General features: G+C 50.9%; 1 protein-coding gene and 1 non-coding gene across 2 annotated transcripts; both read right to left on the reverse strand.

Moving 5' to 3' along the window:
* Nucleotides 1–5,939: 5,939 nt before the first annotated feature.
* On the reverse strand, nt 5,940–14,478 carry ZP3 (zona pellucida glycoprotein 3). The gene is made up of 8 exons (XM_077904962.1): nt 13,967–14,478; nt 11,978–12,096; nt 10,302–10,405; nt 10,047–10,224; nt 9,835–9,952; nt 6,804–6,895; nt 6,516–6,658; nt 5,940–6,160 (listed from the first exon to the last, which is right to left on the reverse strand). Exons 1-8 carry the CDS (start codon nt 14,315–14,317, stop codon nt 5,940–5,942), a joined length of 1,326 nt encoding a protein of 441 aa, XP_077761088.1. The 5' UTR covers nt 14,318–14,478.
* A 1,784-nt stretch (nt 14,479–16,262) lies between these two features.
* LOC144319874 (U6 spliceosomal RNA) lies at nt 16,263–16,369 on the reverse strand. Its single transcript, XR_013385562.1, has one exon. It is a non-coding gene; the product is annotated as a U6 spliceosomal RNA (small nuclear RNA).
* Between the last annotated feature and the right edge of the window lie 259 nt (nt 16,370–16,628).

Here is a 16,628-nt window from a genome sequence, read left to right on the forward strand (position 1 = left end):
TCATTATTTCTGATTAATAGACAGCACCTGGCATCTCTGGGCAACAGTGCCCACTCAGGACCCAGGTGTGAGCCACACAGCCAACAAAAGCATGATGGCTTTGTAGCCCCAGGAGTGAAGCCCCTAAAAGTGTTATCTTATGTAAGTCCCGGCCCCTTGGAACATGCTTTGAACTGGCTTGTCCTTTTTGCTGGTTCCCTTGCTGCAAGTCTGAAATAACTGATGTGTACTCACAGTTAATTCATCTGAGAAATTTGTTTTAACACTAGACAATCTCACTCGACCTGTGCCCTCCACCTCAGTTATTTTCATTGTAAATTAATACTCTGGCATCCTGGTTTGGAATCCAGAGTTGCTCAAGAGAGGGCTCCGTTGCTCTGCTGGAGGCTGCCTCTAGGCCTGTCCAGAACCAGCAGGGGCCACACTCAGGGTCACGTTCTAGTCACACTTCCTCCCCGCGCCAGATCCAGCCACTTCCTGTTCCCACTGAGGACAGCAGAGGTTGAATGAGAGGAGTTCCCAGTGGTGTGTGGACAAGCCAGGCTTCCTTCCTAGCCTGGCTGAGGGTAAGAGGCGGCCCCCTCCCAGAGACAGAGTCATCTTTCTGGTGATATTTAGCCTAGCCTCCCCCTGAAAACTTCCATTATAGTCCCTAGGAGCTGCTTCGAGTCTCTTGCTAAAAATATCTGATAAATCTAATACCCATCGGACGAAAGTGGGAGTTTCGGACACAGGCAAAAAGGTTGCTGGATGTTCTCTAGCAACCTTCCAGATTATCTCGTTCTACAAAAGTCTGCCTCTCCTAGTCTTTGACTAAGGTTTTGTTGTTTGAGGTTTTTTTTAAGTTGTGAGAAAGAGCATGAGCAGGGGGGAGGGAGTGCACAGAGGGGAGGAGAGGTGTGGAGAGAGAGGCAGACTCCCCGCTCAACAGAGAGCCCAGCTAGAGACTCAATACCCAGAGATCAGGACCCAATGGAAAGGCAGATGTGTAACCCACTGAGCCACCCAGATGCCCCTAAGATATTTTGCAATTCTGTATATTGCAGAAAACCAGTAGTAATGCAAATAATTGCAAATGATACTCATCTGTGGAGATACATTGATTTCTTCTGAAGCCCTTTAGAAGAAGCCAAGTTTGCATCTATCAACCAATTCATTTCTGCATTCCTGATTACCTTCATGAAAGTCTTTGGGGATGCCTGGGTGGCTCAGCGGTTGAGCGTCAGCCTTCAGCCCAGGTCATGATGCCGGGGTCCTGGGATCAAGTCCTGCATTAGGTTCCCACAGGGAGCCTGCTTCTCCCTCTGCCTGTGTCTCTGCCTCTCATAAGTAAGTGGATAAAATCTTTTTATATATAAGTATTTGGATTCTCCTTTGAACCAGTTTTACATCTTGTGGTTTCACGCAAGCAGGGAATTAGACCTTGGACACATTTTCCTTTTGTATTTGTGTGATCATGATTTTACTCCCTCTGCCCTGCATTGTCCTTTTTAACAGACTCACCTCCCTACCCCACTACCAGGAAGCACAAAGGCAAAATTCTAAAAACCCATGAAGAGTTGATCCATCGAGAGTTTCACAGGATGTAATAAGCTGCCCCAAACACCAGAGAAACAGGTGGCTGTAAGCAATGGAAATGCAGAAAACCCTTAGCTGCTCACCATTTCCCTCACTTCCCCAAACTTCCAGTAACGTCTAGAAGGCAGGACACTCTGCCTTCACTGCTGGAGGCTGCCTCTAGGCCTGTCCAGAACCAGCAGGGGCCACACTCAGGGTCACGTTCTAGTCACACTTCCTCCCCGCGCCAGATCCAGCCACTTCCTGTTCCCACTGAGGACAGAGGTTGAATGAGAGGAGTTCCCAGGATGTCGCAAGCCCCAGAAATAGGAAGGCAAGTAATGGGTGGCCGGTTGTTGCAGGGATGGTCCCCGCCGGTGTGTCCTGGAAGTTGACGTTGCTTATCCAGCACTTCTGTCTGAACACATGCTGGTGGCGGGGAGTGAAAATCCACTTTCCTTCAACAGGTCTTTCTGGCTGGTTTAAGAATTTTGTCACCAGCTGGACCCCAAGACCTGGCCCGACCCCAAGACCTGACTATTAACTGTGCACCTACTGGTACTCAACTTTGACACTTTCCCCTAACCTCTTCTTTCCTACTTATCTCTTTATTCAGGCAGATGAAAACAGAAACCATCCCTCAGGTGATGGGAGAGGCCCAGACCACCCAGACCTTTTGAGTGGAACCTGACTCGCATCTGCGCAGTTGGACCATGGAGTGACCTCTGGAATGAACGCAATCACCTTTACCTCAGGATAGCACTAAAATCTCCACCCAGGGAGGAGTCTCAGCCTCATTTACATAATGTACCAGATAGGTAGAGGCATGCCTTCTTAAGGTGCCTGTGCCACCTTACCCCCCCACCTCTACCTAGGAAGACCAGGCTTCCTCATCCATATAGTCATCCTAGCCCTAAACTAAAGGAACCCAACCCATCCACCTTCTTTCTTGGGCAGTCACTGCTTTGGAAGCCATTCCCCGTGATCTCCTTATTTGCTGCAAACGAACCTTTTCTGTGGCCACTCAACCTGATGAGGTGTGACTTCCCAAGGTGCAAACTCATGTTGGGAAGTTACAACTTGACAGGAGACAGATTAACAGGAGAAAATCAGATTTAATTTTGTATATAGGAACCTCTCACACGTGTGGGGTTACCTTTTACTCAAAGGTAAAAATGAGGGGTGCCTGGGTGCCTCAGTTGGTTAAGAGTCGGCCTTCAGGGACGCTGGGGTGGCTCAGTGGCTGAGTGTCTACCTTTGGCTCAGGTTGTGATCCTGGGGATCCTGGAATGGTGTCTCACATTGGGCTCCCTGTGAGGAGTCCGCTTTTCTCTCTGCTTCTGTGACTCTATTAAAAAAAAAAAAAAAAAAAAAAACCTGCCTTCCACTCAGATCATGTTCTGAGGGTCCTAGGATCAGGCTGAGCAGGGAGCCAGGCTGCTTCTCCTTTTCCCTCTGCTTGTACTGTCAAAATAAATCTTTAAACTAAAAAGGGAAGGATCCCTGGGTGGCTCAGCGGTTTGGCACCTGCCTTTGGCCCAGGGCACGATCCTGGAGTCCCAGGATTGAGTCCCACATCGGGCTCCCGGCATGGAGCCTGCTTCTCCCTCTGCCTGTGTCTCTGCCTATCATGAATAAATAAAATTAAAAAAAAAACCTTCATAAAAAAATAAAAAGGGAAAATGAAGTCTATAGGCCATTCTGAATTAAGGAAGAGGGTAGGCAGTGTAAGGCAATTCACAAGGCAAGAATCACAGGTGTCCCCACCCCCACAGATGGGTCACTCGGGTAAGATTTAGCTCTGGTAAAAAAAAAAAAAAAAAAAAACTCTCATTCTAGGAAAGGCACCCCTCTCTAATTTCAATATTTCTAGGTAGTTGAGGGACAAAAATTTATTTTGAGCTGTTGGGTCTCACTTGGCATGTGGCCTCTTGAGATGAAGGCAGAGCCGTCATTTTGGGGAGACTAGTCCTGAGCCCCTTCACTGGCCCAAAGTAACATGTTACTCCTCCCAAGAATTCTGAAGAATGGAGAACTCTATCTGAAAGTCGAGGAGGCCAAGTGGGAGGAAACAGCTCAGGGAGTAGAGCTAGGTGGGATGGGACCCAGGCCATCTGGTCTCACGGGTCCTGTGTGACCCAGGATGCCATCAGGCACTCAGCCTCCAGACAGTGCTTCTACACATGAAGTGACCTGCCAAGCCAGCAGTGGAAGGGAGCCAGGGTGATTCTCTGCCTCCAGGCCATGTTCTGCAGTTCCTGTGGGTACTCTTGACATGGACTGTCCATTCTGTGGCTCATTTTTTTTTTTTTAATTTTATTTGAGACACACAGAGAGAGAGAGAGGGAGAGGAGAGGCGGGGGGTGGGGGGGGGCGCAGAGACACAGGCAGAGGGAGGAACAGGCTCCATGCAGGGAGCCCGATGTGGGACTCAATCCCGGGTCTCCAAGATCACGCCCTGGGCCGAAGGTAGGTGCTAAACCCCTGAGCCACCCGGGCTGCACCTCGTTTCCACATTGTTATGGCCCTAAGAGGCCTTCCTTCCTACTCTACCCCTTAATAGGGTACTGAGGCCCTCCGTTCTTCTAGGGCCAAGCGCTCCCCCTTGCTCTCTTCCCCTCATACCCACTTCTCCCATTTTGTCCAGCTAGGATCTGCTAGCTCTTTAAAGATTTGCTCCAGGAAGCCCACCCCTCCTATACCTCCAACCTTTTACCCCCTCACATAGCATACTAGGCGGGACCTGCTTGGGGAGACAGGATTCCTTCTTGATGCTAAAACCCCTGGCCCAGGGATCCCTGGGTGGCCCAGCGGTTTAGTGCCTGCCTTTGGCCCAGGGCGCGATCCTGGAGACCCGGGATCGAATCCCACATCAGGCTCTCGGTGCATGGAGCCTGCTTCTCCCTCTGCCTAGGTCTCTGCCTCTCTCTGTGTGACTATCATAAATTAAAAAAAAGAAAAAATTAAAACCCCTGGCCCAGTGCACTTTAACTAAGTTGCCTAGAGTTTTTTTTTTTTTTTTTTTTTTTTTTTTTAAGATTCTGTTTATTCATGAAAGAGAAAGAGGCGCAGAGGGAGAAGCAGGCTCCATGCAGGGAGCCCGACATGGGACTCAATCCTGGGTCCCCAGGATCAGGCCCTGGGCTGAAGGCGGTGCTAAACTGCTGAGCCCCTGCCTAGAGATTCTTAAATGCAGAGTAAGGCTGGGACAGGGCCCAAGATTCTGTCTTACCACAAATCTTCAGGTGATGCTAATAGTGCTCACAGACCACACTTAGAGGGGGCAAGAACCGATGTCAAGGGGCCTGTTCTCAGTAGAACTAGAATCACAAAACCTTGCTCTGAACATACTTTAGACCTCTGTCTCTATGCCCTGGCCAACACCCTTGAGCACCTGCCCTCAGCCAGGCCTCAGGCTGCAGAGACAACCATTCTAGATGCAGCATTTAATTGATAGGAACCAAAAGGAACTTGTGTCCAAGAAACCTGCCCAATAGATACTAGCCCCATTTTGCCCATGAGGAGCCTTAGGCTCCCAGCAGGTAATTGGCAAAGGTAGGGACCTTCACCTAGTCAGGAGAAGGAATCGGGGTCTGGGGTGAGGCTGGAGTCCACTAAGGGCCACAGCCCACTGTGTATGTGTGTGTGGGGGTGGCAGTACAGGGGAGCATCACAGTTGTCAGAGGGGGAGCAGGACCTGCCCTGGAAAGGAGGCCACAGTCTGCTTGGGCACCCTCAGCGTTACCATTCCCTCCTGGGCACTCCCAGGGCCTAGGAGGCTAAGACCACTATTGGGGAGGCAGAGGGGGAACAAGGAAGCTCCCCTAGGGACTGGAAGCTTAAAGCAGGGTCCCAGCCCTCCTGTGGAACCACCCTGAGTTGGTGACTTGGCCACAGCATGCACTTACCACACACCCCAGATGTGATCCTCTATAGCAGCTTTGGGCCCAAGGTAGCCATTGTCCAGACCACTGCCTCTAGCCTGCTGCCCCTAGAGAAGCCCACTCGGTCTTTTCCTCCCTGCCCCCACCATTAAGATGCATGAGGGGAGAGGTCCAGAGACACAAAAGACCCTTTACTAGCCTGGAAGGGAGACTGACAGGGCCCACCCTGCTTTTGCCCCCAACAGCTTACACCTTGGCCTCCCTGGCAACATGGGATTGTTGCCCAAAGCCAGGAAAAACAAAAACAAAAACAAACAAACAAACAAAAAGTCTGCCTTCACAGGCTAGCCTGGCCTCTCTGCTATAGACAGACCACCTTACACTAGAAGTGAGACAGTCCTTGGATTGTGTTCCAACTGTGTTCTACGTTCTGCCCTCACCTCCCAGCTCAGCCGTATCTGATATCACCATGCCACAACCCAGAGTTTGCTTATTCTTTTATTGGGAGACAGATGCAGGGCATATCACAGGGTGGGAAGCAGTACGATGCCTCTTGGCAAGGACCAGGACAATGGTAGCTAGAGTCAGGGATACCACCGTGGCCAGGCCTAAGCCCAACATCACAGAGGTGTGAGGAGAGGTTGACCCCTCTATACCATGATCACTAGCCTTTCCCAGGAAGATCAGAGGCCCCACGGTGATCTCTGCTTCTTCAGTCACTGAAAGACACAGGACACTTAAGCGTCACTTTAGTCCCAAACCACAGGTCAGATTGAGGATTTTGCTCTGCTTCGGTGGATAGAACTAGTAGGTTTTGTTCTGAAAGCTGCATTATATCCCCTGACATTCCTGTTACACCCTATTCAGAACCCCTGGCTGGCACTTGGGTGGGTGGGGGGGGTGGTTAGAGCCTTCTAAGAGCCCCAAGGCTGATAGGTAAGAAAGCCCAGAACAGCATTCCCCCAGAGGTGCAGACTTAAATGGGGGACAGGAAGAATGTCACCCCACAGTGACAGCAGTTACCCTGAACTGGAGGTGGGAGGACAAGACCCCTGCAGGGGTCCTAACACCTACCGTGCCTGCGATTTCTAGTGTGGGAAACAGACTTGCGCCACCCTCTCTCTAGGTGGGACAGCCTCCTGGACCGGCCTGGAAGGCCACAGCTGCCTTTGTTACAACAGCGACAAATATCAGCCGAGCCTTCTACAGGGTACCACCTGAACAGGCAAAGACAAGAAGATCAGATGGCTGTGTTGCCCTCAGGAAGCAGCCTGCTGATGATGTATGTACTAGCAGAACAGATGCCAGGGAGGCCAGTCAGGTTTCCTACCCCCAAGCAGCCATGTCTAACTTGTTTCTCACCTCTTGGTAGACTTGATGAAGGAACAAGCTTTGTTTAGCTGGTCTGGGACTCGGTCAGCCGGAGTGACCTTCAGATGGCAGGTGATATAGATCTAGAAGGAAGAGTAGCTGTTACTAGGTAGAAATCTAGTCACTGGACTTTAAAGTTTTTTTTTAATTTATTTATGATAGTCAGAGAGAGAGAGAAAGGGGGGGGGGGCAGAGACAGAAGCAGGCTCCATGCACTGGGAGCCCGACGTGGGATTCGATCCCGGGTCTCCAGGATCACGCCCTGGGCCAAAGGCAGGCGCTAAACCACTGAGCCACCCAGGGATCCCATCACTGGACTTTAATACACCTTTTTTTTTTTTTTTTTTTTTTAAGATTTTATTTGTTCATTCATGAGACACACAGAGGCAGAGAGAGGGAGAAGCAGGCTCCATGCAGGGGCCCTACGTGGGACTCGATCCCAGGTCTCCAGGATCAGGCCCTGGGCTAAAGGCGGCGCTAAACCACCGAGCCACGGGGCTGCCCTAATACGCCAGTTATTTAATCCTTAACCCTTGTGGGGAGGGAGGGTGGTTTCCATTTTAGAGAAGAATAGAGGGTCAGAGAATAAGTTGCCCAAGATTTGAAGAAGCAAATCAGATTCCTGATTGAAACCCAGCAGTTCTATTCTCTCCTTACCACCCCCTCAATCCCCCCCCCCCCCATCTTTCCCAAACTAATCACTGACTACCCTGCCACCCGGGGTAAGGGAGATTACCCGAGAACAGCCCTAGTCTTCTTGGCAGAGGCATTCCCCCAGCAGGAGTCCTTCATATTCCAGATAGTGCTTTGGCATCCTCTGCTAACCCCACAAAACATAGATGTTCTACCGCCTTCTCTGAAGCTTTCTGCAGAGCCACAAACCTTGGCCACCACCTAGTGGCCGAGTGTACCAATAGGGAAGCCACTTCAGAAATCTGAACAACGATGTACTTCTGGCCACCCGCCAGTTTCCCTTTTAAGATTTTAAAGTAATCTCTACACCCAACATGGGGCTCAAATTCACAACCCCGAGATCAAGAGTCCCATGTTCCTGGGGCACCTGGGTGCCTCAGTGATTGAGCATCTGCCTTTGGCTCAGGTCATGATCCAGGGTCCCACAATGGGCTCCTGCAGGGAGCCTGCTTCTCCTGCCTGTGTCTGCCTTGGTCATGAATTATAAAAAAAAAAAAAAAAAAAAAAAAATCACATGTTCCACCAACTGAGCCAGCCAGGCGCACCCAAGGCTCCTGGCCTTCTATCTACTCCAGCAGAGGAGGGCCCTAGGGTCCCTTAGGATCCCTCTTTTAGGAAAGCACTGCTTTTATCCTCCAGCTTCTTCCTAGTACTTTTCCGTGTACGCTAGGGCCTAAGACTCTAGAATGATTCCCTGTTCCTTCTGAATAAAGGTTTACTTCTCTGTGCTGTGGATAGAGTCAGCCAAATCATCCCATTTACCTTTGAGGGAGAATCCTCCCAGAACTCAGGCTACCTGCCATAGACCATTGATCAGCATCATCCTCTGGTCTCTGGTCACCCAGGGCCCTGGGATTGAGCCCCATGTCAGGCTCCCTGCTCAGTAGGGAGTCTGCTTCTCCCTCTGCCCCTCTCCCTGGTTGTATGCAGTTTCAAAAAATAAGATATTTTTAAAAACTAGGTATATAGGTATATGCTGTGAAATTCATATGAAGATCTCTAAGCATTAGAAAAGGGATGCCAGTCTCCACCACAATCAAGTGAAAATATACGGAATTTTACAACCTTTGCAGGTGATTACCATGAAGCCAGAATTTTAAAAGAAATCCCTGCTACTTCCTGACCAGCTATTCTGAACTTCACATTTCCCCTGAACTTCACATCTGCCCCCATCCCCACCCCCGAAGCTGCCCCCAGCTCAGGAAACTTCTTTAAGAGCTACTTAAGGTTTTTATTTGTAAAATTCTACTAGCACTTTCTGGTTAGAGACTAGTCCTACCTGTACTTCCTGCACCCAACCTTCAGAAGCAGTCTACATCTTAGCTCCTTCCCTCTCTGCCCTCAAGTTTTAGGTTGGGCTTTCTAGCCTAGTAGTTTAAGGGGTGGATCCCAGAGCAACAGCATCAACAGCACCTGGAGATGTGTTAGGAATGCAGATTCTAGGGATGCCTGGATGCCTGAGCAGTTGAGCATCTGCCTTCAGCTCAGGTGTGATCCCAGAGTCCCAGGATCGAGTCCCACATTGGGCTCCCTGCATGGAGCCTGCTTCTCCCTCTGCCTATGTCTCTGCCTGTGTCTCTCATGAATAGATAAAATCTTAAAAAAAAAAAAATAGAATGCAGATTCTAGGTTCTCTTGACAATAAAACCAAATCCTGGGGGTAGGGCCCAACCTATTTCAATAAACCCTGCTGACGTACTCAAGTTTCAATAAGTCAATGGTCTAGCCTATGATCAAGTACAAGATACTGCCCTGTAGGAAAAGAAATTCATACTTGCTTTCCTCACCCTTCCAGAAAGCCTCCAGGAAGGCTGACACCTGTTTTGTCAACCTCCTCACTCAACCCTTCATCTGGCTTCCAGCCCTGCCCATCTTGGCAGAGACCAGGTTAGTGACCTGCCCACCACACGCCATGGTGGTTGGTCCTCCTCATTGCATATCCCCGATTTGTTCTGTTTCTAAGACCCCAGATTCTCTCCACCTTTTGCGGGTTTCCTACCTACCTCTAAGGGTTTGTGACATCCATGCTTCTTCCTTCAAGATCTCACTAGAGATTTTCACTTGATCTGCTAGGTGAGTTCATGGAGTCTTGGGACAGGGACAGAGCTATCAAGTCATTGCTTAAGGGTGACCCACAGCAGGCAGTAAGCCTGGTCAGCCTGACCCCATAGTTCAAGCTTATTCTAAGTTTTCTTTTATGTCTTTGTTTTTCCTGAAGTAGGCTCCCACGCCCAACATGAGGCTTGAACTCACAACCCTGAGATCTAGAGTCACACGCTCTACTGATGGAGCCAGCCAGGTACTCCCATTTTTTAAAAATGTTAATTACCGTGTTTCTTGAGTCCTTAGCAAAGTGGAAAACATCCACTGTGAACTGAAGAGTCTCTGGCCTGGGTCTGGGGGCTTTGAAGGCTGAAGAGGAATTGTAGAGACCATCCACAAGACAGCTTTGGAAGAAGGAATGGACAATGGAATCAGGGGGCAAGGGAGGTAGTGTTGTGTTGTTCCCAGGGTCCCCTAGACAGGTGGCCCAGACCTCACCCATGGAAGTCCACAATTTTGTGATGAGGGAAGGCATTCCGATCTGGTGTCAGCGTGGCCACACAGTGGTCCACAAAAAGTCGCAGTGGCATATGGCTGCCAGTGTGGACTTCAGCCTGGAGGTGGGCTATGTCTCCCAGCTGGAATGTGGGGGATTGCTTCTCGGAGCCCCAGTCCTCTGAAAGGCACACAGTCCAGGGTGAGACTCCCAGAGCTATCCCTGCCAGCTCCCTTCTCCCAGCCCTCCCTGCTTACCCTCCATTAGGCGGAGAGAGAAAACTAGCTTCTCCTCGAAGAGCATTGTGGTCCTGAAGGGCACCCAAGTGGGCAGGATGGCCTGGCTGCTCACATTGCTGTGCCTAGGGAGAAGAGCAGCTGTCTATACCTGTCTTGACCTCCCCTTCTTTGGTTTCAATGGAAAGAGGCAGGAGGTCTCTCCTTTCTACCTAAGGCCAGAGTCCTCAGCTGTGGCCCAGCCAGGCAACAAGTCCAGGGCAGCTGAAGACACCTGAAGTCTGAGCCTGCCCCTTGACCTGCCTGAACTCCACACCTGTGAGTGGGCCCCTCCCTCAAGCCACGATCAAATCCAGGTACACCTGAGTTTGGAGTCTGGGCTCTAGACCCATGTTGGGTGCCAGACAGCTATCCCTCTCTGCATTGGTCAGGGTTCTTGAAGGCACCTCTGGTGAAGCCCTTCAGAGACAAATACAGATAGGCCTCTAGTTCTTCAGAAGCCATGGGGACTGAGTCTAGACCAGGATGGGAAAGTCTTGGAAGCAATAGGATATCTCCAGATGTTGGCCCTGCGGATCCCACTGGATCTCATGGAAGAGGCAGGGTCAGTGATGCATCGGAGAACCACGCCTCGGGTATCTAGAGCTAGGATAGGGCATCCCAGCCTGTGGCAGGCCACCTGCACTGCCCACCACCATCAGGCCAGGCAAGCCAATGTTCTCAGGTCAGTCTCAGGCAGAGACATTCAAAAGCAAGATAGTCGTAGTCCCACAAGGGTCCCAGGAGGGCTTTAGCCTCTCAGCCAGTAAGGGGGGTAGCTGGCCTTCCCATCCTTGGCTCTTCTATCTTCCCCCACCCAACTAGGCCAGGCACTGAGCTCCCTCCATCCTTGCTGCTGTGGCTCAGAACTCCTTCTACCACAGCTCAGCTGGTTTCACTGACTCCATATGCCTCCTGTTCTGGCTGCCAGAGGACCTCTGGGTTGAGAAACAGTCCTACCCACTCAGCTTGATTCTCAGGGAGGGGTGCTTATTAAGATGGGAGCCTGAGTACCCTCTCTGATCTGTTGAGCCTTTAGAACCCCTCTGTCCCCCCCTACCTTTGTTGACTAGACCCTGGGCTCCAGACCCCTGGGCAAAAGCCCCTATTAATGGGCACACTACACTCCCCTGGGATGTATGTGGTACCCTTCCAGGATCTTGTTCTGGGAGCCTCTACACCATGACCCTTCCCCAGACCCATGCCCTCAGGGTATCAGCACCACCTCCTTCACTCAGCTGAGCCACACAGGAACTGGCACTCTGGTCTTGTCATTATAAGCCATCGTCACCTTCTCATGCCTCCGTGTACAAGGTCACAGGCACATGCTTGGCGCTAGGGCTTGAGGGGTTTCTCCCACCTGTGCATATGTATTGGGAGAAGCCATAGGCAAAAAGCAGGCTGTGATAGCCCAAGCCTAGAAATTCTCCCTGCATGGAGAGTTTTTCTCAACTTCAAGGTGGGCATGGGCTGGGCAGCCCTGCAGCTTCCACCAAGAGGCCACTGGGACCTGGGTCAAGATAGACTCAGCCAGCTCCCCACTCCCAGCTGGTGCACAGAGCAGTGACCTCAACCTAAGTACTTCCACCTTCTTGCAGCTGTGCTGCCAGAATGGGCCTCTGCACCACGGGCAGCAGCAGGCCCCATCCCACACTAACCTGGGGTAGTGGCACTCGATGGGAACCTCGGCACGATTAGTTCTCAGGATGGACAGGTTGCCCGCAGGGCGGGGGCTGTGGATCAGGAAGGTGCTGTACACCAGAGCATTGTCAGTCACCTGAAGGGGACAGGAGGAGTTAACCCCACCAGCATCACCTGCCCTAGGTATGTCAACCCACACAAGGGCGCAGAGAGGACTGCCCACCAGAGATGGAGAGAACACAGGCCCTGGACTCAAAGCCCACCCTCCCGCTGACCCATGGGAAAGCCTGAGCAGCTATCACCCTCAAACCTTCATTTTTTCTAGCCCTGAACTTGTCATACCACTGCAGGTAGTCTGGATCAGCTCAGTGTCAGGCACCAAGGGATGCCCAATGACCGGGGTATTGGGCATGTGCTCTCTTTCTCAGGCTCCCACCCCTATCTCAACAGTTTCCTTTTGGGGGTGGAGGATAGGGGTGGCGTTCGGCCTGAGACCAAGAAAGCCACTTTGAAGAACCCAGAAATTTTCAGGAACTTTAACTCATTCAATGCTAGTTTTCTTGAGTTGCCCTTCCTTTTCTGACTTCTTCTCATACCCACATCACAGGAGAGGAAACTAGGTCAGTGGTTGCCTGAGGCAGGAAGAGCTCAGGTAGGTGCTACTGGGATATTTGCATCTTCCAAGGGGCCACACAGGAGAAGATAGTGCTGCTGCCTAGCCCTGCCCAAATCACTCCATCTTTAGGGGAGAGTCCTAGCTTCCTATTAGCTACAGCTCCAAATGTACCAGTAGCAGGATCTCTGGGTTGCTCTATTCACAAGCTCAGATTTTCGGGGCATTAAACCAATCATGGACTGGTGAGATGGCACAGGTCCCGGCCCCAGGTGATTCTAACCAGGTGGGATTGGGAGAACCCACCCTAGAGAAAAGCATGGCCAGGTTGTGCTCATTGGAGTCACCTGGGGACCTGTAATACTGTTATCTGGCTTCCACTTCCTGCCTGATTTAGCATAGGAGATGGGAATCCGGATTTTAAAATGCTCCCCAAGTGATTTTAATGCTCAAAGTTGGGGAGTTACTCTATTAGAATAATTCCTCACAAAACTCTTGCAGTTCTCAAAGCCTCCTGTCTTCCCCCTGGGGAAAGAGGGGCCAAGAGGCCTCAAGGCAAGCCCTGGCAGGGGTGGGAGGGGCAGCATGTCAGCTCAGAGTCCCAGGAGGGCTCCAGGTCCTTACTGACTTTGTCCCCACCCTAGTCAAGCTGAGACTGGAGTCCAGGGCCTGGTGGGCAGGAGCAGGGGACCAGCTGTGGGGTGGGAGTAAGCAGTTCAGGGAATCCTGCACAGATAGGCTAGGGATCTTGTGCAAGTCCAGCCCTGCCTTACTGGAAGGCCCTCCTGCAGCCTGAACTACTTAGTTCCTCAGTACCTGCCTCCCACATTACACTTCCCTACCCCTCTGCTTGGAACTAACTACCCCCGCCCCCCCGCCTCTGCCCAGGGGCCCCCTTGGTGCCTTTAACACAGAGGTGATCATAATACCCTTGGCTCTCTCCTTCAAAACCACTTCTAGTTCAGGGCCTCAGGTTGTTAAGCATGAGGGATGGATGGGATGCACACGTTTCTTGTGATTACTTCGGGCGTTCTAAGAAGTCAAAGTTGATCTCTGCCACACAAGTTTCTAGGGACCCTGCAAATGCTAGGCGCCACACACACACACACACACACACACACACACACCCATATCAGCCAATCTCCTCTGGATGCCCTCGAGGGGTTTACAAATCCTCTGGATTCATGCTGGGCGATGCCCTATGGCCCAGAGTGCACAGCGCCCTCTGAACTCCACTTGGCGGACCTGAATCCAGCCATTCCCCTGTCGCCAATACCCAGCTTCAACCTCAGTTGCTTTCTGCCCCCAGCAAGTGAAAGAACCTGGCCCAGCCCCACCTCTCACTGGCTCTGCATCCACACTCCCCAGGGCCACAAAGGGGGCTACGTCTCACCTGCACCCTGCTGCCACACTCGTGCAGCCCAACCTCAAACCTGACCACATCATCCGTGTCCATGGAGACCAGGGGCTCACAGTTCTCTGGACCCAGGGTGAGGTCTGCTGGCCTGATGAGCTTCCCAGTACCAAAAAGGTCTTTGCTGACAGTGACCACCAGCTGGGACTCCAGACAGTCCACCATTACTGGGGGCCTAGATGTCAATGGGTAGTAGGTCTCAGTTGGCCAGATGGTCTGGGGGCAGCACAGCTCCATGCCTCCCAGGAGCAGAAAACAGATGAAAATTCCATAGCTCAGCCCCATAGCTCCTCCAGTCACTCCCACTGGTAACCACAGTGCAGCCACCATTCAGCAGTCTTATACCCCAGATGATGCTGCTCGCACCTGGGCTAGCACCCACCTCCCCTCCCCAACCAATCAGTGGGCTGGTCCCGGATCTAGCAGCATCATCATCACCTGGGAGCTTGTTAAACCTGAAGACTCTCAGCCCCACCCCAGACCTATGGAGTTAGAATCTAGTGTTTTCCTCTTTTCCCAAGTGATTTGTATTTGAGTTAAATCTGACAAGTGTGGGTGAGCAGCCTAGTCAGTCCCACAGCCTTGCTGCCCTCCCCCCCCCCACCAAATCCCGTGTGTCTACCCTTTGCTGGCCCAGTGAGGGAGTGAAGAGCTGTCCCAGGTCCATGGGGGGAGATAGGGAGAAAGGCCTCGATTGAAGGGTGGGAAGGACAATCAGGGGTGGCAGGGAGCTCATTCCAAGTGAGATAACTGGAGGCGACATCATTAGGAGACCAGGGAACTTTAGGGGTCATTGCCCAATTTTATGGGAGGTAGGATGGGAGGTCGGTTCAGGCAGAGGCAGCTTTGTGAACAGAATCAAGGAGAGGGCACTGGGCTGGCTTGGGAGAAAAGCCTAGGAGATCAGAATTGCTGGAACCTCGGTACCTAGGGTGTGAGAGTGATGCTTTGGGGTGCTGGGGAGTTGGGTGAGGCGATCTGAGAGACTGGGAAGAGGTAGGACCAGAGATGAGGATCGGGTGGCTGCTGTGCCAGTCCTGGCAGGAGAGGGTGAAGAAGGAGTGATAGGGGCAACATTTTTACTGATGGCCTGCTCTGCTAGGAAGCAGAGGAGGACTGCAACAGTTAATGGTGCCAGGGTCACCTGGCTGGCTCAGTCACAAGAACATGTGACTCTTGATCTTGGGGTCATGAGTTCAAGCCTCACATTGGGTATGGAGATTACTTAGAAATAAAAATTAAAAATTAATGGCACCTAATTCCTAGGAACAGAAGTGTGGACTCAGTTGCAAATGCTTGCCTCTGAAGTCATCAAACCATAGGTTTAAGTTGCTTAAAGAGTCCCTTGGTGGGGTTGTGGGGGGGGGGCATTTAAAAAAAATATGTAATCTAATTTACTTGTGGGAAAATAAATAAGTGGAAGGAAGAGAAGAGATTACCCCAACATTCTTTGACTTAACCAACATGAGTTGATGGGCAGTGGTGCGGGATGTGGAGGCAGCCAGCACAGAGAAGCAGCTCCAGGGACGCCTGGGTGCCTCAGTGGTTGTGTCAGCCTTCAGCTTGGGGCATGATCCTGGGCCCTGGGATTGAGTCCCACATTGGGCTCCCTCTGGGGAGCCTGTTTCTCCTTCTGCCTATGTCTCTGCCTCTCTCTCTGTATCTTTCATGAATAAATAAATAAAATCTTTTTTTTTTTAAGATTTTATTTATTCACCCATGAGAGACAGGGGGAGAGAGAGAGCCAGAGACACAGGCAGAGGGAGAAGCAGGCTCCATGAAGGGAGCCTGATGTGGGACTCGATCCCGGGTCTCCAGGATCAGGCCCTGGGCTGGAGGCAGTGAGGCAGTACTAAACTGCTGAGCCACCCAGGCTGCCCCAATAAGTAAAATCTTAAAAAAAAAAAAAAAAAAAAAAAAAAAAGCAGCTCCAAGCTCACCTGGGTGGCCCACCCAGGGGGAAATCCTTCCCTCTGGGTTCCACATGTTAAATAACAAAAATTCAACCCAGTAAATTTTATTTTAATTAATTAATTTATTATTTTAAGATTTTAATTTTTTTTTTAAAATGGAACACTGGGGTACCTGGGTGGCTCAGTCAGTTAAATGTCTGCCTTCAGCTCAGGTCATAATCCTGGGGTCCTGGGATCGAGCCCCATGTCAGGCTTCCTGCTCATTGAGAAGTCTGCCTCTCCTCTTACTCATGCTCTCTTTCTCTCTCTCTCTTTCCCTCTCTCCCTCTCTCTCTTTCTCTCTCCCTCAAATAAATAAATAAATAAATAAGGAACACTTCATGAATTTTCGGGTTATTCTTGTGCAGGGGCCATGCTAATCTTTTTTGTATTGTTCCAATTTTAGTATATGTGCTGCTGAAGTGAGCACTTCAAGATTTTATTTTACTTTTCATTTTATTTTTTAAAGATTTATTTATGAGAGTGTGTGCTCATGCATCTATGAATGGGGGGAGGGGCAGAGGGAGAGCGAATCCTCAAGCAGACTCCACACTGAGTGGGGAGCCTAATGCGAGGCTGGCTCCCACTACCCATAAGATCATGACCCGAGCCGAAACCAAGAATCAGACGCTTAACCAACTGAGCCACCCATGTGCCCCAAATATTTTATTTTTAAGTAATCTCTACAC

Source organism: Canis aureus, chromosome 8 (assembly GCF_053574225.1).
Source record: "Canis aureus isolate CA01 chromosome 8, VMU_Caureus_v.1.0, whole genome shotgun sequence".
In the NCBI taxonomy this organism is placed as follows: Eukaryota; Metazoa; Chordata; class Mammalia; order Carnivora; family Canidae; genus Canis; species Canis aureus.

Excerpts from the sequence above, each read along its gene's own strand:
- ZP3 (XM_077904962.1), bottom strand. The coding sequence starts at position 14,317 with ATGGTGGCTGCACTGTGGTTACCAGTGGGAGTGACTGGAGGAGCTATG. Across the intron at positions 12,097-13,966 it reads AGTGTGGCAGCAGGGTGCAG|GTGACTGACAATGCTCTGGT; the intron begins GTGAGACGTAGC and ends TGTCCCCTTCAG. Across the intron at positions 10,406-11,977 it reads ATCGAGTGCCACTACCCCAG|GCACAGCAATGTGAGCAGCC; the intron begins GTTAGTGTGGGA and ends TCTTCTCCCTAG.